At 58.0% G+C, this 19,110-nt stretch overlaps 6 protein-coding genes and 1 non-coding gene across 7 annotated transcripts; 3 read left to right on the plus strand and 4 right to left on the minus strand.

The window, feature by feature from the left end:
* Positions 1-2,492: 2,492 nt before the first annotated feature.
* On the minus strand, positions 2,493-4,966 carry BXZ73DRAFT_46866 (RabGAP/TBC; the record flags this gene model as incomplete). Its single annotated transcript, XM_048019768.1, has 4 exons — positions 2,493-2,695; positions 2,748-3,172; positions 3,225-3,710; positions 3,810-4,966. The coding sequence occupies 4 exons, from the start codon at positions 4,964-4,966 to the stop codon at positions 2,493-2,495; spliced, it is 2,271 nt and encodes a 756-aa protein (XP_047877864.1).
* An 859-nt stretch (positions 4,967-5,825) lies between these two features.
* On the minus strand, positions 5,826-6,954 carry BXZ73DRAFT_89999 (uncharacterized protein; the record flags this gene model as incomplete). The annotated part of the gene is made up of 6 exons (XM_048025469.1): positions 5,826-5,902; positions 5,968-6,106; positions 6,133-6,320; positions 6,356-6,443; positions 6,518-6,661; positions 6,682-6,954. 6 exons carry the CDS (start codon positions 6,952-6,954, stop codon positions 5,826-5,828), a joined length of 909 nt encoding a protein of 302 aa, XP_047877865.1.
* Positions 6,955-7,712: 758 nt separating this feature from the next.
* BXZ73DRAFT_t101 lies at positions 7,713-7,794 on the plus strand. Its single transcript has one exon. It is a non-coding gene; the product is annotated as a tRNA-Ser (tRNA).
* Positions 7,795-10,805: 3,011 nt separating this feature from the next.
* On the plus strand, positions 10,806-12,432 carry BXZ73DRAFT_47040 (uncharacterized protein; the record flags this gene model as incomplete). The annotated part of the gene is made up of 7 exons (XM_048019796.1): positions 10,806-10,947; positions 11,003-11,067; positions 11,127-11,204; positions 11,259-11,306; positions 11,373-11,542; positions 11,605-12,302; positions 12,389-12,432. The coding sequence occupies 7 exons, from the start codon at positions 10,806-10,808 to the stop codon at positions 12,430-12,432; spliced, it is 1,245 nt and encodes a 414-aa protein (XP_047877866.1).
* A 963-nt stretch (positions 12,433-13,395) lies between these two features.
* On the minus strand, positions 13,396-14,874 carry BXZ73DRAFT_101433 (uncharacterized protein; the record flags this gene model as incomplete). The annotated part of the gene is made up of 3 exons (XM_048014901.1): positions 13,396-13,723; positions 14,424-14,582; positions 14,639-14,874. 3 exons carry the CDS (start codon positions 14,872-14,874, stop codon positions 13,396-13,398), a joined length of 723 nt encoding a protein of 240 aa, XP_047877867.1.
* A 503-nt stretch (positions 14,875-15,377) lies between these two features.
* Positions 15,378-17,473, plus strand: BXZ73DRAFT_47062 (cytochrome P450; the record flags this gene model as incomplete). The annotated part of the gene is made up of 11 exons (XM_048019803.1): positions 15,378-15,455; positions 15,515-15,625; positions 15,684-15,803; positions 15,865-16,030; positions 16,111-16,194; positions 16,249-16,345; positions 16,395-16,521; positions 16,576-16,686; positions 16,747-16,921; positions 16,981-17,224; positions 17,290-17,473. 11 exons carry the CDS (start codon positions 15,378-15,380, stop codon positions 17,471-17,473), a joined length of 1,497 nt encoding a protein of 498 aa, XP_047877868.1.
* An 845-nt stretch (positions 17,474-18,318) lies between these two features.
* Positions 18,319-18,768, minus strand: BXZ73DRAFT_46916 (uncharacterized protein; the record flags this gene model as incomplete). The annotated part of the gene is made up of 1 exon (XM_048019780.1): positions 18,319-18,768. The coding sequence occupies one exon, from the start codon at positions 18,766-18,768 to the stop codon at positions 18,319-18,321; it is 450 nt and encodes a 149-aa protein (XP_047877869.1).
* Between the last annotated feature and the right edge of the window lie 342 nt (positions 18,769-19,110).

A 19,110-nucleotide genomic window follows, 5' to 3' on the forward strand; every position in this document is an offset into this window, starting at 1 on the left:
AACGGCGGTCGTGCTTCCGCTCCCCAGCGCTCCCATGGGCGGCCATCTGCAACATTGAGAAAGTCACGCGGAATGTCGATCTAAGAAGTTCGATGCCATGTCAGACCGCGGAAACAGCAGTGGTCCCTCGTTCGCGTGAAGGTGGAGATGGAGGGTAAAGAAAGTGAGACTTGGCCACCATTATCCTGATGCCTGGAAATACACCTCGAGCTTCGAAGCCGAGAGCTGAAGCGCTGAAGTGCGGACGCAGTGGGTCTGAAAGCTTAAGGTTGGACATATCACTGACCGTGGTTTTGATCATCGACATACCGGCACGGCCGCTCACGTCCAACGCCAGGGGCTGCTCCTTCGCCTCGCATTCATCAGGCGCGCTGTGCTCGATACTTCTAGGGGCAAAGCACTCACCGGATAACTAGACTTGCGCGTTCTGAAAGAACCCGGCCCAACAGATACGTAGAAGCGTGTAGTAGTACAAGGAACGATGTTCAGCGCTCAGCGCTTCAGCGATGTTGCTACCCAAGCGCACGTTCCTTGCCGAGGTCTTATCTTATCTTATCGCCGTGAGAGGATGTAGTACTTCCAGTAGCTGAGGATTGTGGAAGTTCGACAAGCCTCCCAAGTCCCCATGATTATTGTGAGGAGCTCAACCGAGTGACGGAATATGCTGAAGACAAAAGGCTCAAGCGTCTCTCAGGGGTCGCATACAAGCGAGACAAAGAGGGTGTCAAACCTAGTCATTACGACACAATAAGAATGGTATGGATACAGGGATGGTTCGTCTACAGATGCGACGAGATGCGGATGTGATGCAAGATAATAACCTATGAAGATGTCGTGGTATGGACATATGCCGTATGCGTGGGGGAACAGCCAGGAACTCTGCGAGGTGACGAGGTACAAGAAGTGCGGCGGAATACGAGTACACAATACGCGCATGTGAAGACTCCTTCTGTCACTGATCCGGGTCGAGGTGGCCGAGTCCACATCCTGCCTCCTTCGGCCACCTCCGGGCGCGGACGTCGCGCAGCAACGCCGACAGGCACTCCGCCCCAGGAGCCCCATCGCGCGTGGCCTGACGCGGTGGCCGCCGCGACACCCCGCGCATTGTCGCGGACAAGCGCGAGTGCAGCTGGCGAGCGCAAAGTGGACGCAGCCGTCGTCTACTTGGAGTGCTTCTTCCGGAGCGACGCCGCCTGGTCCTGCTGCTGGCGCTGGCGCTGGCCCTCGGAGGTGTTGTGCCCGTTGCTGGACGCGAGCGCGGCGTACATCGCGTGTGTCGTGCGCGGGTCCTGCTGCCCGAAGGACGCGAACGCGTGCGGGGCCGCGGGCGCGATGGGGAAGAAGCCCGTGAGGGGCGAGGAGGGCGGCGAGGAGTAGAAGGAGGACATGATGGTGCTCAGGCGTTTCGTCGTGATGGGCAGTGTGTGCGCGCGGCGGGGCCGGGCGGGAGCGCGAGGGGGCGCGAGGGCGGCGGCGGGGATGAGAGGTGGTTCTGCAGGCGAGGCGGAGCGGGGCTCGACGCGTCGGGGCTCGTGGTCGTGGGGCGGCGGAGGTGGAGGTGGGGGGAGAGGTGGGTGGCTGTTTGTGTGGCAAAGCAAAGCCTAGGGCAGCCGCATGATGATCGCCGTCTTTTATGCGAGGTATGGTGAGGAGGAGGTGGGAACATAAGACCTTCCTTTCCTGTACTCGAGCGCGCCGTCGTGGCGAGTACAAGGATGTTGCCATATCGGGCATACGGGCTCCTGGCACGCGCCCCGCGAGTTGCCTATTGCGGCTCAAGGGAGTGTGCAGATATGGGATCGTGTGCAGGTCCGAGAGGCCATCAGACTTCTTGCGGGCACTCAAGTGGACGCAGAGGACTCATCGCGCCGTACGACGCGCCGAGACATTGCTCGAATTGTGCACCTACGATCTACTCAACGTAATCATCAACCTTGTACTCGGCAAGCTGCAGGGAACCCGAGCGCACTCACCTTCATCCGGACCAGGACGTTGACTCGAGAAGTGAGTAAGGCTTTTACCCGACGACTGGTCTTGTCTGGAGAGCCACCTGGCCTGACGTCTACTTTCTGAGGTTCTTCACCGCCCTTGTATTCCAGGTCAATGGGCAGTACGTGCGGGTACCGCCGACCACAATCCGTACAATTCGAGTCAAGTTCTGTAGGCTATGGTAAGCGGTGTATACTGTAAAGCGCGTGGCATCGCGATTAGCATCCGACAGGTAGGATTATGTGTATCGGACAAGACAAGCGGTGGACTGGGAGGACGACGACGATGCAAGCCAGAGGAAACCAGGGATATCCGGATGAGAGAAACGAATGATATCGACAAAGGTAGATGTGGCTGGTGGAAACACCGAGGATACAACCTAACCAGTATGCAGTGAATGTGGGCGATGATGCGGATGCGGATCCAACGAGATCGAAAGCGTGCGTCTATGCGAGATGCGAGTGAGAGCATATGTCCATCGAGCAACACGTTCATGAAAGATGCTACAGAAGTGCGGAATGCTGCTCCCCAGATTCGACCAACTTGGCCCAGTCTTGTCTCCATCCTGTCATATCTGATCGAATCTTGGGATCCCGAAGAGCCTTCTCGATCCAAAACATGACGCTATCTTCATTTTCGGGGACGAAGAAGGAGGAAAGGAGGGACAGAATGGTCTCGAAGTTGGCGGTAGCGGAGGTGATATAATCTAGTAACGTCGTTGAGATTCGCGCGATGCAAGATGCCGCAGATGGGCTCACCTCGATAGACCCACACAATCGCGAGAGCGACGATGACGAACAAGTCATGCCCTTCGAGGAGGAAGGCGTCCCACAGTCGCAACTGCATTTGGAAGGGCACCGAGTTGGCGAACAAGGTGATGTACCACTTCGTCGCATACGACGTTGTGGACACCGTGTGCTTCTTGAAAGCCGCATACACGGGAGGTATCATCTGCTCCGTTAACCGCTCCTGGACATAGATGGCCTCCAGCAGTCCTGGGAAACCCGGACTGAAGATCGAATGCATGTTGTACGCGTCGTGTATGTGCACGAGGGATGCATACGCGCGTTCCGGCTCGAAATAGTTGAGTAGAGTCGCTGCTAAAGGTCCCATGCCTTGACAGTAGCCACACGCCTCACAGCGCAGTGACAGGACATGAAGGACGTGGAATAATGATCGTTGACTGGTTTTTCACCGATTAACACCGAGCTTGTAATATGCCATGGAACACTTACCCTTGCCCATACCGCGTCCTGAACATGACATGGCCGCTGATAGTACGTGGTACGTCCAAGTCTATCTGGACGTCATAGGATGACGGCTTGTCCAATCCTTCCCGATACTCCCGCATCAACTGCCTTAGTTCCTCCTTGCCCGTGCGCGAGAAGCGACACATGAGCACCTCCCAAGCAGCGCTTCGCCAGCGGTCAGGAATACCTTTGTATACGCGCTCGCGAATTTTGCGCTCTTTGGAAGGCTTGATACCCCAGAAGTCGATGTTGCCACCAGTGTCGCGAGACGCTGGAACTAGCATTCTCCCCCACTTGCCCGTCCGCGAGGTCTCCTTGGCCGGCGTGGGGCTATTCGGCTGTCGCTGAAGGAGAGGAGGACTAGACGTCCCAGACGTAACAGTGGTGTTGGCGATCGCGAGTGGACGTTGGAGCGGCGGCGCAGCGAGGAGCAAGAGGCGTTCGTGAGAGGGGATTGTAAAGAACCCATACCTGTGTAAGCAAACGAGCAGTCGTACGTCGAGCAATGAGACAGGAACGAGACAACGGATTAGTCCACATTGTTCATAGGTACCGAAAAAATATACGTACCTATCCAGGCTCTCCAATAACTGCAGCTCCTGAGGCGTTAAGTCACGGGTTTTCTCGCTCCCGTCCGCCAGTGCTTGCTGAGCGCGAATTTCACTGGCACGGCTCCCACCGACGCGCGCCCGGGTGCGCTCTACGCCCTCTTCATAGCCATCGCCCCTGACCCCAGTTTGATCAAGCTGCGCATACGTGTTCCGGACGTGGAACGCGTCCGCATCTTCACCGACCGAACGCACGACGGCGGAGTGCTTGCTTTCTGGGATACTGGCCGCCGATGACGAGCTTCGTGGTGACGAAGCTGCCGAAAGGAGTCCGGAAGGTGGGACGCCGAGTGAGGGTGTTGGGGAGGGCGATGGCGAGGGGTATGCGGCTTCGAGAGGGGATTGCACGGGCGTGCCAACGGTGGACGGGGGGATCACAAAGGGAGACAGTGGAGGAGGAAGGGGGAGAGGCTTGTGGTCGATGGAGTCCAGAGAGAGCGGTAAAGGGGCCTGCTTACTCTCCGTGCTTGCCTGAGAGTCAGAAGCCTTGTGCATGGACGATGCTCTGCTCCGGGCACCGGACGGGCGGCGATGGGTATCCGAACCTGCACTGCGCCGCGACGCGACCCCGTTCGCCATGCTCTCCACGGCCGAGTGCCGGTAGGTCGACGGTGGTCGACTTTCCGCGTACGCAAGTTGCACGGAGCCGTTTGACGAGACCATGGACTGTCGGGACTTCTCCGCGACACTGAGTCGCTTGCCCATGCTGGCGCTCCGTCGGTCATATGCGGAGGAGTCGGAGAACGCACTGTCCTCCGTAGATGTAGGGTCCTGGTGTAAAAACGAGCCGTGGTAAGCCGGAAGGCTCTTGCTGCTCGGAAAGTGAACGCCAGAGTCCTTGAGGGCGCGGCTGACTGGGCGAGACTGGGAGGCCTGGCTGACTGCGGACGCGGCGGCGGCAGACCAGCTGCTAGCGTTCTCCTCTTCATACATAGAATAAATAGTGACGATGGTGGCGGTCTCGGAGGAGCTGCGTACGCGATCCGTTGATGACGAGCTCTCACTTGAGTGGGTGAGCTCAGGGAGGGCGAGGGCGCGGTCGTCTGGTGGGGGACGGGGTGAGGGCGGACCCGGGGTGCTGATGGGGGTGGGGGGGACGACGAGCACGTAGGATGACATAGAACGCACAGCGGTGATGATGAGGAAGGCAGAGAGCTTAAGGAGCGACGAGAGGGTGTTCAGGCATGTAGGCGTCGCTTGCAGAGCTCTGCTGCCCGACGGTGCCGCTCAGCCGCTCTCGGGTAGTGCATATATAAACGCCTTGCCACAGCGTCATGCAACACATCGGCTCTGTTTCACCTTTTTCTTCCATCCACCCCTCTCATACAATACGTCGCTGCTTGTTTCCAACACGGCGTGGGGATCGGTGGTGCCGGTGAACACCCACGGCGGTAACGCCGCGAAATGCAGCCTGTAGCTGCCGTCCCCCGTCTGCTTGCCGGATTTCTCATGTCCAGCCGGTCCAATTGTCACTTCGGAGCCATGCCGACAGCAGCATGCCCATTGGAGGCCATCAATCTGTTTGGTAGCCCCCATCGACATCCCTTGAAGTGTTGGCCGTCGTTCATCAGTCAAAAACAGTGATGATGTTACATCTTGTGCGCACAAGAAATCTCCACTGAGACTCAAGGCGCGCGCCTTGCAGGAACACAGGATGGACATTGAGAATGTACAACATTGACACCGTGAACATTTGAGAGGTGGCCGATGGGGCCGGCCGGCACGGGAGAATACATACCGACCGGACCTGAGATTCGGTGATCTCAGGGCAAGACCGGCAGACGTACGCATCGGCCTCGAGGGCACCTTTAGCCGGACATATCGGCATCCTACACGGAAGTCGGTCACGGCGACTGCCATCCAAGGTATATTCCGTCGGAAGTCAGCAGGCTATGGATACAAGACCCCCAACAACGTCACGCGCGGTGAGACTATTCACAAACTCCTCCACCGTCCGAGACGGACTAGCGAACGGCGATCACAGCGAGGTCTCAACCGTGCAGCCGTCTTCCTTCTGGCACACCGCCGTTCGGTTGAGGTTCTTCGCGATCGGACCTGCAGGCACGGCGAGCAAAGGATTAAACGACACTTGGCATGCACGAAGCAAGATCGAATCTCACCAGTAGGCCCACTCGAGAAGCGGCACTCGTTGACGAGGTCGCCGATGACGATACAGTACTGACCGTGCTCGAGGACGCGGTACTGCTCGTCGCCCCACATGCCCGTGAAGCTCAGCCAGCTCGCGCCCTCCGCGTCGATCTCCGCGCCACCGGAACCGGCGCCACCGGCGCGGTGAACGCGTTCGCGGCGGGGTCGTACCAGAACGCGCGGTAGTTGAGGGCCGGATCCCACAGGAGGCCGGCGTCCGTCTGGTCGCAGAGGAGGTCGCCGGGGAGGTCGTGGCAGTGTTGGCCAGGGGTCGCGTAGTTTGCGTGCGTGCCGACGCCGATGTAGTTCGTGGGACGCCGTTCGTCTTCTCCGTCGCATCGAAGGTGAAGGCCGAGCCACCGGAGTGGGCGGAGAGGTAGAAGGCGGTGGGGGCGCCGTTCACAAAACGGACCATAGTGTGCTCCCAGTCACCGACGTGATCGCCGAACTCGATACCCAAACCTGAGATTTCAAGTGTGTTAGAGTGAAGCACAAAGTGAGTATAATGCGGTATATGGGTACCTTTCCTCCGTGATCATACGAGTAGAAGTAGAAGAAGAAGGCATCAAGGGTGTTGTTCGCCTTCTCGACCAATACGATGGTCACAGGAGCAGCACTATGGCCAGTTGAGTCCGGGATGCCAACTTGGCTCGTAATCCACGATGGCTGGTGGTCACATCATCCACCGACGTCAGAAACACGTCGCTGCCGAATGTGGAGAGTGTCTCCAGAGTAACCGATGATGCAACGCGAGTGAAGTTGACCTCTGGGACGACGTGTTTGACATGTTCCGAGACGTCGGACGGCCACCAGCTCTCGTTGGAGTAGAGATGCGACAAGGGAGCGTTTGCCAACACAAACGCTGGAACCGGGTCCGCGCGGCGCGAGAGACGGACCGGGAGGCCGTGGCGGAGACCGCGAAGAGGAGGTCGAGAGGATGAAAGAGTGAGTCCAATCATCTGACTACGTCACGAGTGCCGGGGCTGGGGGCGGAGCGACGGTCGAATGAGGTCTCAAGCCTTCTCGATGCGCAAGTAACGTTCTTTTATACCGCATGCTTGCAACGGCGACTTGCAAATAGGTCGCTTCCGCCTTCAGAACGTGGACCCCGCGCGGGGTTCATAGGGACTGCGAGGGAACGGGTGATGCGACGGGTGAGACCTGGGGGATTTGCGCACCCGTTTAGCTCCAAACGCGGGCACGTTTCCTGTACCCGTGTGCGTCCGAAGTCTGCACTTGGAGAGAAGAAGAGGAAGCCAAGAGGGAGAAGAACGTTGGTGGTGAACCATGTGCTCGAATCCACGTGTGGGTAGCTGGATGATATACCTGCAACCCTCTTCTCTGTCATATGCGATCCGGTGAGCAGCATGGCGTATAGCCTCTTAACGTCAGCTCACATGTAATTCCGAGATTTTGTGCTTGGCTCGTGCTGCATCACGCTGAGGAACGACAACCCAACAATTATAGGGATGCTCGAACAACGCCACATCTCAGGCGGCATATCTTGGAGTATTTCTTCGACATCCACTGCCCATCTTAATCGCAAAGTAAGCACCGTTCGGACGATGCGAAGGGTGCCAGACTGTCGGTGTAGGTTACAGCAGCGACGTGATGGAGGGAGAAGGACGTAGAGATTGCGTGGTAAGACGAATGGAATGCAGTTTCCAAAGGTCCGGTATTTGTTAGAATAGAGTATTAAAACATCATGAGTCTTCAAGGCGCTATAGCCAAGTGGTTACGGCGACAGATTAGAAATCTGTTCTCCTTTGGAGGCGCAGGTTCGAATCCTGCTGGCGTCGGGTATTTTGCTTCTTACATCCGGACAGATGTGTTTTTCGTAAGTTCTAACTGGAAGATTTTGGATAACGAGCCTATCCATGCTCACCTGGTTCTTTACAAGCGTGGATGGTATTCTGTGCTGACGACTCCTGCCTGTTTCTGATTTGCACCCTTAGCGCTCGGCGAACTCGTCGTCACAGTCACCGCACTTCAGTGTTTGTTGCGCAACCCTGGCCACCAACCGTCAGCCTCCACGCTCCTTGCTCTCGCCGCAGTGGCTCTGCACATACTCAGTGGTGTTGTGGCAGACACGAGCTCAGCCGCTCAAACTTCAATTCACTCGCTAGGCGACTTCAGCTCCCTATGTGACTTCGAGGTCAGTACACTTTGGTATCCTCGTTCCCTGCACATGGTGTACTCATCAAGCAGATCCTGCGACAGTGACGTCCGTTACGTGTTCAATGCGGGTCACTGGTCGATTCTTGAAGTCTGATGTTTCCCGCACCAGGTTCTTCACTGCAGTATATTGTGAGGCGGGTCTTGCGGCATCAGCCTCTTCTTGGTGGCCTTGCAGGGTGACGGACCGAACTCGACGGAAAACAACGAGTACTCCTGGAATGATCGCGCCAACGTTCTTATCTAAGCTGACTGTGGATAGGAAATCGTGCGTGTTTCGTACATATAGTGTCTCACACGTCTTATTCTTCGAACACCTCATCAAGTTCAGGGCCGACCATTTCATATGGCTGGCGATCTTTCGGAGATACCATGAAGCTCAAAGTTGTGCATTCTGAGGGTCTCTACATTGTGCCACTACTAAGTATATGCGTCCACCATCTATGAGCGAAATGCGCAGCGACGAAGGTCGGTATGGCGCCAATCAGCCTTAAGACCATGCTTGTGAGAATTTTGGCTTAATGCAATCCGGTTTGTTCATGCATATTGCCACTGTCCTGGCAGAAAACGGCGGTACGGATCTGTGCAATACTACCTGGCCTTCTATCACGATATTCAGTGCGTCGATCATTCATGATTACCCCGCGGAGCTATGTTCCACAACGCTCGCAAGTCGAACACTGCGTGTTCCTGCTTGAACGCGGCGTCCACACCATGATCTTCGCGGGGCTCTGCACCGGGGAGGGTCATGCACATCTGTCGCTTGGTGAGTGTGTCGAATGATGGCTAAAACGTTTCATCGGAAGGTCGGGATCGAGCTTACTACGTTCTCGCCGGAGTGGTGGAAGGATGAGACGAACCGAAGCGCTGATATGAGTGAATGGATGGTCGACGAAGCACCTGAGGGCAGGACGAGGAGAGGGGGTGGCGCATTTGCGATGATCTACGGTGCTGGCCTGCTGGGCGCATGGTCATTGGTGAGTTTGCCTCGCTTGGACGGGCGCACTCACTTTGATTGTCCTAGACGCCGTACGAGAACCACAACGCTCGCTCGCGCTGGCGAACAGATGGCTCTTCGGTTCGGAGCCGCATGCGGCCTCTGGTACGCTTGCCGCGGGCCGCGATGAAGCGACTCTCCGAGAACCCCTTCGTCGGGTAGAGCTGAGAGAGCTCCTGACCCTAGGCCCTGGGTTCCAGGAGTCGGAACCCGTCTTCGTGCTTTTGCATTCCTTGATGGCCGATTTTCCAGAGGCGGATGGGCGACCTGGGGGCGGGCAGGTCGGGGGAAGCGGCAGACGTTCGGCATGCGATATGAGAAGAGTCGTGCAAACAGGCTTCCAAATTCGCCGGATCAGAATCCAAGGGGCAACCGGTGCCTGTACATGCTGGTTGAGAGTAGACGTTGACGACCGGCCTCAAACACGAAGCAAGTGCAGAATATGACCGGTGGGAGGCTGGAGCCCCCCAATGGATTTGGAGAGAGCCCGAGGCTGCAAGGACGACCCAGGTGAGCCCGGGGCAGAGCTGGTAGGGATCAAATGCTGACGGGGCTTGTTGATGCAAAACGAGCATTCCGTGCTGGCTTGATCAGGGACCCAAGGCTCCGGGAAACCCGGAGGAACGGGCACACGTACAAGAGGCACGTGGACGATCGTTGAGGAAGTAGCTGCCGTGCCGATTGGACGACGGTGTAGGCTGCCGGGGCCCGTGCACGGCGCGCCGGTGCGGGATGCCTGAAGACGGAAGGCGGCGACGAGAGCGCGCGCTGCTGTGGCCGAACGTCCAACTTGTGATCCCGGTGGCGCTGCCAGGCCAGCACGGCGGTGATGCGCCCGGGAGGCGCCCGGCTCGTCTGCGGCGCCGCCGCGACGCCTTCCGCGTCCTCTTCTCCGGTGCATGAATATCCTGATGTTCTACCCGGGCGCCGCACTGCTGGTAATTATGTTTCTTACTAGGTCTCTCTGATCTATCATGCTCTAGGATACTCTGGCCTTGTTTGAAGATTGGCTGGAGTCACTGTCACCCATCTCCAGACACCATCTGCAAGGCATTGCAAACCCTCGATGGAATGCGATGAGTTATCCCCCATCTACGCCCATTCGAAACACGAATGATTGTTTGGACTGTGCTAGGTCGTATCCCCGCCCATCCTCATCTCCCCGCCCACTGTGTCTAGTCTCTGCCCGCACCGCCATTGACGAGTCCGAATTCCCATATGGTATCGGCACCGGCAGCCCGCCGGACGTGGCGCCTCTTTGTCAATTGCTAGCGCTGTCGACCCGAAACCGTCATGGGCTCTCTAGCTTCCCGCCGTCGCCACGCGCTCTGTCATCCCTGGGTCGATGTCCCGCTGCACTGGGACCGCTCGGCCACCCTCCGCCCCTGATGCTCGTTCTCCCTGGTGCCCGGCGCTGCTCCCGGCCGCATTCGACTGATCCCGTTTCTCGACGGCCGTTCACGCGACACGCCCCCGGGTATAAAGTTGTAGGCAGGTCCGCGTCGACACCCACTTCCCCCCTTTCGTTCGTTCCTCCTTCCCATTCGTTCCTTCCTTCCTTGGCAGCTGCGCTGGCCAACCGGTTCAATCTTTGACTCCGTTCGCCTCGACTTCACTTGGGCTCTTCTTGCTAGCGATATGTACTTCTCCACGGGTTTCATCGTTTCCCTTGTCGCGGCGTCGAGCCTGGTGTCGGCCGTCCCGCTGCAGCGCCGGAAGACGGAGATCATGAGCTTTGCGAGCTCCTCCACCCGGCTTGACACGTCTGGCGCTGTTTACTGTGAGTCGTCCCTTTCATCGACACGGTCCAGGTCTAAGCGTTTTCTGTGTTTCAGTTATAACCAACGAGGGTGACAACAACCAGATTGTGGCCGCCAGCATCAACACCGATGGTACCGTCGTATGTTTCGATTTGTGCAGCTATTCTCTTATGACAGGAATCACTGATTCTGTTGGTAGAACCTTGATCGCGCGACCACCACTGACGGCAATGGCGGCCATGGTAACGCGAACGGCCCTGATGCGCTCTTCTCGCAAGTACGTTAGAGTGTGGTACATGATTCCATAATCACAATGCTGACATCCATCAAGGGCTCCGTCAAGGCGTCCTCGAAGGGGAAGGTCCTGGCTACAGTCAACGTGGGTTCACCTTTATACCGATCAGTGCCGCGCGACATCGATCCTCATTCGCTGTTCGCTTTGCAGGCCGGCTCGAACACGCTCTCCCTTTTCTCGATTGACGCAGCGGACCCCACGAAAATCGACTCTATCAGCAACCCGATCTCGTCGGGCGGTGAGTTCCCCGTCTCGCTCGCGTTCAACAAGAACGGCGACCGCCTCTGCACTCTCAACGGTGGTGCGGTCAACGGCGTTGCGTACGTGCATCCCACTACCGTGTCTCCCGTGCATAGCGGATCTGACCTCGCGCTCGCCGCAGCTGCTTCGATGTCGACTCAAAGAAGGGCCTCCAGCCAATCGCCAACTCCGTCCGCTCCCTCAACCTCAAGCTGACCACGCCCCCGAGCGGCCCCGCGGACACCGTCTCGCACATCCTCTTCTCCGAGGACGAGAAGCAGGTGATCGCCTCTGTCAAGGGTTCCTCCGCCAACAAGCCCGGCTTCCTCGCCGTGTGGGACGTCGCCAACGACGGCTCGCTCTCCGAGAACTTCAAGAAGATCGACCCGCCCTCCGGCGGAGGCCTGCCCTTCGGCATGTCGATCATCCCCGGGCAGAACGCGGTGCTCGTTGCGGACCCCGCGGTCGGCTTCACGATCATCGACCTCCAGGGGAACAAGAGCAGCGCGGTCAAGGTCGACGGCCAGTCCGCGGTCTGCTGGACCGCGCGCTCGAGCAAGACAGGCAACTTCTACCTCACCGACATCGGCACCGCGATCGTCACCGAGGTGAACGTGGACAACAACCTGAAGGGGACGGTCGTAAAGCAGTACCAGCAGACGAAGGGCTCCGCGACGCTCGACGACGACGTCGCGAGCATCAACGGGGACGACTTCCTCTACGTCCTCGGCGCGAACGCGACCGAGGTCCAGACGCTCTCCATCCAGAAGGCGGGCCAGGGCAAGAACCTCGACCAGCTCGACGTCTCGGGGCCCTTCAAGGCCTCGAACATCAACTTCAGTGCGTGTCCGCGCCTCTCGCGTGTCCTCCCCCACACTGACCTGCCTTCCCCCCTCCTTCCCCCCTCCGTCTCTGCCCACCCACAGGCCGGAACAACCTCCAGGGCATGACCACCTTCGTCACCCAGTGAGCGCCGCGCCCGCGCGCCGAAACGGCGCCCTCACGGCCCTCTGCCACTCCGTGCGCCGCCGCCCCCTGCCGCTTCTCCGCCGGCGCACGCACGCCCGCCCACCTCGGACCCCGCTCTCCCTTCGGACACTTACCGTTTGACCCGCCCCGTTACCCCGCGGACTCTCGATGGACCCCCGCCCATACCCCTTGCCGCGCCCGCACACCGCGCGCCCCCACGCTGTTTCGCTAACTAGCTCGCCCAGCCGCCCTTCATTCGCTCACTCAGTCGTTCTCGCAGGCCTCGGATGTATCTTAGATTGTACTCGATTTGGGTCGAACGATAGGGAAAGTCACGTTCCGGTTCCAAAAAAAGAACGCGCGTGCCTGCGCGCTCTCGCACGCGCGCCCGGGGGTTGATCGTTCCTGTGCAGGTCGTTCATGAGCGCTGAGCGGCGAGCGTGACTTAAAGCACTGACCACATGCTCGGTGCCGCGATGGGCCTGAGTGGGCGCGTCCCCAGTTAGCGGGGTGCGGGGTGATGTGTACAGTAGCTGGTACTATGGCAGCCGGTGCGATGAACAGCGCTGGCATCCAGTGGCATCCTGGGCCGCATGGCCAGGTGCGACTTCGGAATCCTAGGTATCTACCTCTGAGCACACAGTGGCATTACCAGAATGCGGGCACCAAGGACCTCCGCTACTGCACTCGCTATATAGATCGGTCTATGCACACGCAAGCAGCGACGTCGATCTCGCTCCCTGACAACGCACGTACGAGATGAGAGGGCGCCGCTGTGTCGGTAGCGCGCAATTCTCCACGGAGGCCGCGCCATAAAGCAACGGAGCATCCTCTCGGAGTCAATCACACGGAACATATGATGCTGTGCTTCAAGTATACATTGGACCGCAGTGCGGCCTCGACGAATGACTATGGATACAGGCTACTGGTACCACACGCTCCAAGAAACGACTGAGACCCCTTGTTACCCCCGTCCGAAGCGAGTCTTGAAGGCCTCCTTGATCATCAGCCACTCAAGCACCGACATACCGCGCACGCGGAGCATCTCCCCCAGCTCGTCCCAAGCGGAAGGGAGGGCGCAGATCAAGTCAAGGTCGGCATCGGTGACGAGCCCGAGGGCATGCATGTGCGGCGCGAGGTGTCCGAGAGGCCGTCGAAGTCCGTCGAGGAAGGCGCGAGCCCCGCTAGAGCCGAGCTCTGGTTCGCGTTTAGGTTGGACGGTGTGGAGGGGGGTGAACGTGGAGGCGGACGGCAGAGCGAAGGTAGGGTTATGTTCCATCTTGACGAAGTTGCTGTGCCAGACATGAGAGGTACTTGGAGGGGAACACTTGAAGCTGGCGGAATGCTGAGAAGGCGCCGGAAAGGTACGAGCAAAAGAGGCGTCGCGAGCAGCCAGGTTATGCGGAAGCATCTGAGGTGGCTGGGCGCACTGCGTCCAATTCACGGGTCGAAGAGTAGCACTGCGTGGTTTCTTCAGAGTGTGGTCCTGAAGATGAGAAAGATAAGCTCCAGGAGTTTCGTGGCCCTCCCGCGCTGTTTGGGGGCGAGGAAGGAGTGGTTTGGGAGAGCAACGGCAACGGGTTGGTCCGGATACTGCAGGACCGATTCATAAGGGTGCTTAACGTCCGAGGATTCGGCATCTGCAGACTGCTGCGGGCGAGCAAGCCCGGTCACAACTACAGGAGAGGGATGCGCTACGGATGCAGGTCGACGCTCGTCCTATACAGAGAAAAAAGAGAACGCACCTTTGGTCGATCTCCCGTCACAGGTTTCTGGAGGACCACCTTTGTCGGCACGGACAGAACGGGTTGAGGATGAAACTTCATTCACCGACGGGACCTCGGAAATGAGCGTATGAGTCGCATTTATTTAAAACATGATCCTGTGAGTATATGCGCAGCGTCAGAGCCATCAGACGTAGAAAGCGCAAAACATACTCGGACGTGCGTGGCCAGGTTTGAGGAAAAGCTACATTTGGGGCAGTGGAAGCACTTGGAATCCGGGTTGCGCCGGACAGTGAAGGTCGCGTCGGGACTTTGGTGGTTCTTGAACGAGATCTTGGTGTAACGCTGGTGAACAGCACGTTTGTGGGAGACGGCAGAGAGATGCTTTTCGCCGCAGCAGAAAAGGGACTTTTCTTTGACTTTACGTCTGGGAACCGGGGTGAGATACGACGTTGTCAGAGAGCAAGGAGCATGGCGACGCACAGCGGGTCTTGGACAGTCCGGAAAGGCGTTGGCTCCAATGGGTTGTTTGGGAAGGGGGGTGGTGGTCTTGCAACGGGAGGGTCTGGTGCATTGGGAGCATTGGTTGGGATGGGAAGGGCTAAGGGAGGTGGAGGTCGGGGGAGAGAGCGTCGGGGGAGGATGGGGCTGCTGGGGCGGCGCGCCCCATGGCAGCGCGAGGGCAGGTGCAGGCGGCGGGCTGCTGGTTGGCCAGCCATCGTCGGTGAAGGACGTTGAGCGTAGAGCGAAGGGCGACGCACTGGGGGCAGACCTTCGCGTCTGCCTGCGGGTCGATCCCGCCGCCGGCCCGCGCTCCGCCGCCAGAGTCGTTGCTGCGTCGGACTCGCTCCGAGCCCTGCGTTGGCACGATCACGTCTCCCACCCGCGAACACTCCCATGCGGGCGGACTAGTCTTCACATGTGCCCGTGTTGCCCAAGAATGCTCATTCCTCCGTCTGTTACTATGCAGGCTCTCACGGCTGCGTCCACCGGCTCTGCCACAGGTTCAAGAATCTCGGTCAATGCGCGGCGCAGCTACCCGCAGCCCAACATACTTACTCGGAGCAGCGCCGTCGGGCCTCAACTGTCACGGCTCCACGGCGGCGGAAGTCATCGTCTTTACGCGTACAGTCAAAGAAGCATCCGTGGCAGACAACCTTCTTCGCCTATATATACTCGACGGCTGCCCTCTCCTCCGCCTTCTCGTCCTCATTGTCCGCGTATGGACACTCTGCAAGTAGTCGCTTATACATCTGCCTTCGTCCTCGCCGGTCTCGCCTTGCGATGGTACATGCATCCGGTGAGCGTATCTCCTGTCGTTCGAATTCGACTGTATGCTGACAAATTCCAACAATGAAGCTCCGTGCGATTCCCACCTTGGGAGGCTCTGACCTACCCATCTTGTCGCATTATGCCGCGCAGAACTTCATGCGCAATGGCAAAACCTTGCTCCAAGAGGGCTATCGGAAGGTACTCAGACGGGACTTATTGCGCCAACAGCTCGAGACTAAACTGTTCCAATTTTCAGTATCATGGACACGCCTTCAAGGTCCCTCTCTATGACAACTGGCTTGTCGTCGTCTCCGGACCAAAGATGGTCGATGAATTGAGGAGACGGCCGGATGATGAGGTATCCTTCCTGGACGGCGTCGACGAGGCATGCAATTACGCTCATAGTGCCCCCTTAAATGCTAATGCTGCGAAAACAGACTCTCCAGATGCAGCACATGATCGGTCATGACGAGGAAGAGCACCGCCATGTGCACATCGACATCATCAGAGACAAGCTTACGAGGTCGCTGCCCGCTCTCATGCCCGTCATTATCGAGGAGCTCAAGGCAGCTAGCGACGATTACATCAGTGTCACCGGAGATGGTGCGTCATTGCTACTGCTTACCGCGTCGCGGAGAATAACTCACCACTCATTTCCGCCATCCACATTCTGACGGATCCAGAATGGGAAGCCATCACCGTAATGCCCGCTATGCAGAAGATCATTGCTCGTATCTCGAACCGCGTATTCGTGGGGTTGCCGACCTGTGCGTGCTCATGTCGCCGCACGGATTTGCGACTGGCTGACCCCGTCGATATAGGCCGGAACGAAGATTTCCTTCGTAAAGGTATCATGTTTGCCGTCGAAATTTTCCAGGACAATGACAAACTCAAGCGTGTCCCGAAGTTCCTCAAGCCGTAAGAGCATCTATTCAGCGGGGCAAGAGCCATGCTGACCATTCCTTAGACTCTACGGGCCGATGATCAGCAAGGCGAGAAAGACGCTGAGGTCTGCGACTGCCGAATTGGCGCCGATCATCGAAGAGAGGAAGTCTCGGATGAGCGAGTTTGGCGGGGACTGGACGGATAAGCCGGTGAGTTAATACAGCTCTGGGTCTTTCTGTATGGCTGCTAACTGTGGGGCGTAGAATGACTTCGTCCAGTGGTTGCTCGAACAGACGAACAATGGCTTTTCAGCAGCTGAAATTGCCAAAATTGTTTTGGTTCTCAACATGGCCGCCATCCACACGTCTTCCAACGTGCGTATTGCTCGTGGCTACACCGGGAACTCTGCAGTCAAACTGATTTTTTGGTCTCAGAGTATTACTCACATCCTCTACCATCTTGCCGCCGAGCCCCAATACCTTGCCCCGCTTCGCGAGGAGGTCGAAGCCGTCATCGTCGAGGAGGGCTGGACGAAGGCTGCCATGGTCAAGATGTGGAAGCTGGACAGTTTCATGAAAGAGTCGCAGAGGATCAACGGGATCAGCATGAGTACGTGCTACGTCTACATCTGATATCCACCTACTCTGACGCACAAACGTTCTCGCAAGCTTCCCTGACGCGCAAGGTTATGAAGGATATCACCCTGAATGACGGCACATTCCTCCCGAAGGGCACCCTCGTTGTCGCGGATGCCTTTAACACCCACCATGACGACAACGTTTACGCCGATGCCGACACGTTCGACGGTTTCCGCTTCGCTCGGATGCGCGAAGGAGAGGGCGAGGGTACGAAGCACCAGTTCGTGAACACCTCGGTCGAGTATGTGACCTTCGGCCACGGCAGGCACGCCTGGTACGTTGATATGTCTTGTCGCTCCATGATATCTTGATTCTTTACTAAGGTTCTCCGTCTGATAGCCCTGGTCGCTTCTTCGCGGCGAACGAGCTCAAGGCCATGCTTGTCTACATCATTATCAACTATGACCTGAAGATCGGCGGGGACGGCAAGCGTCCTAGCAACATTTACCACGGAGCCGGTGTTACCCCGGCGTTCGGCGGGCAAGTGTTATTCAGGAAGCGGCAGGACGCCCCCGTCATCTGAGCGTTGTGTACGATGTACTTTTTTGGGTGGATTGGATCACAAGCTACTGTTTATTATGTCCCTAGTCCCTGTGATAGGAGATCTCGTATACCTCGTGGTGGTTACCATGCTAGGAGGAGACTGCATGCGACCTGATGGGCTGTTACCGCAGATCTTGTCCCAAAACATCTAACTGAAGAGGCTAGCTTCATTCGCTCGTCATGGGATTCACGATGTGCACGTAAACCGTGGCCAAAACGTCACCTCTTCCCGTCTCTCAAGCAGCTTCCGTGTCAGAGGCTTCACCACCTCCCGCTGGCGTCGTGGACATCGCGCTCCTGGTTTGGAAGGAAATGTGCTAACGAAACACCGAATATGAGAGTCATTCGCAACACATGAGCGGTTGCCCTCACATTGAGTCCACAGTAGAACATCCTGCAAGGTGGAGGACGCCGTGCAGTACTTCCAGCCGTTCAGCGGGTATTCACTGGCGCGATTTACATTGACGGCACGAAGGAGTTGTGACTAACGGTGAAATCAACACCACGAGATGGAGATGCGTAGAATCGATGGCGGCGTACCTACCTCATGAGAGGCTCATATCCATCTCTTGGCACATGCTGGGCGGTGGCTTCGTGTGCGTTTGTATGGTCCTTCACCCACCTCAACGCCTTCAACCGCGTTGCGGGCGCGAACATCGACCTCACCAGGGGCCCACGTAGGGCAACGCGCGACACGACGCAAACCTTTCACGTCCATCAGGCCGCGCGCACATCTGACTTAACAGGGCGGGTCCTGTGATGATAGACATTCTAACTCTCAGCTTCCACGATCGTATGGAACACGAGAGACGCACCTACGAAGTTTTAGGCTTCGTCTTGACCCCCCTCCTCCAGTAGCTCATAGCCCGCCCATACCACCTCAGAACAGCTCGTGCAGCCCACAAGGTGCTCCCCAACATCGAGCATCGTCTCGACGAAGACGTACGTGCCTCCACACCGGCACGGATGCGTCCACCTCCCATCGGACTCATTCGCGAAGTCTTCCAGGGACACGATCTGGGCGGGTCGAGGAACTTGACGCGTTCTCTCCGTCATGCGAGCCGCGTCGTACGCCTTCCTGAGCTCCGGGGAGTGTAGCGTGGTGAAGGCTTGCTTGAGTACATCGATGTCGACGGGGTTCGGCCGGGGAGTTGATTGACTACGCTTGTCCGGATGGTGAGCGAGCAGAGCGCGATGGTAGGCGGCTTTGATTTCGGCAGCGTTCGCTGACGGCGATATGGAGAGAACGCCGTAGAAATCATCGGAGAGGGTCATGAGGGTAGAAGATCTGTTCTGGGCGTAGTAGGCGTCTTTTGCGCTCTCGTGCCTCGCGCCTCGCGCTCTGTCAGCGGCGGTCGCAGCAGGCAAGTCCGTCACTTTCGGGGTCGCGTCGCGTGCTAGCGTCTCTCTTCCACGACATCATCTCATCCCATTGCGCATCCACCTGCTTTCATTTCCGACTCACGCTTCACGCGGCCCTGTCCCCCAGCACCACCGTCGCTTTCGAGTGATCGGTTTAGTTACGCTCTTCTGCGGCGGGACTCCTCGAGCTTCGTTTCAGCCCGAAGTTGACGTTCGCCGTGCAGCGAGTGCAGTCCCTTCAGGTCGCGAGCCCTG

This window comes from Epithele typhae, assembly GCF_022376455.1.
Source record: "Epithele typhae strain CBS 203.58 chromosome Unknown BXZ73scaffold_24, whole genome shotgun sequence".
Taxonomy (NCBI): Eukaryota; Fungi; Basidiomycota; class Agaricomycetes; order Polyporales; family Epitheliaceae; genus Epithele; species Epithele typhae.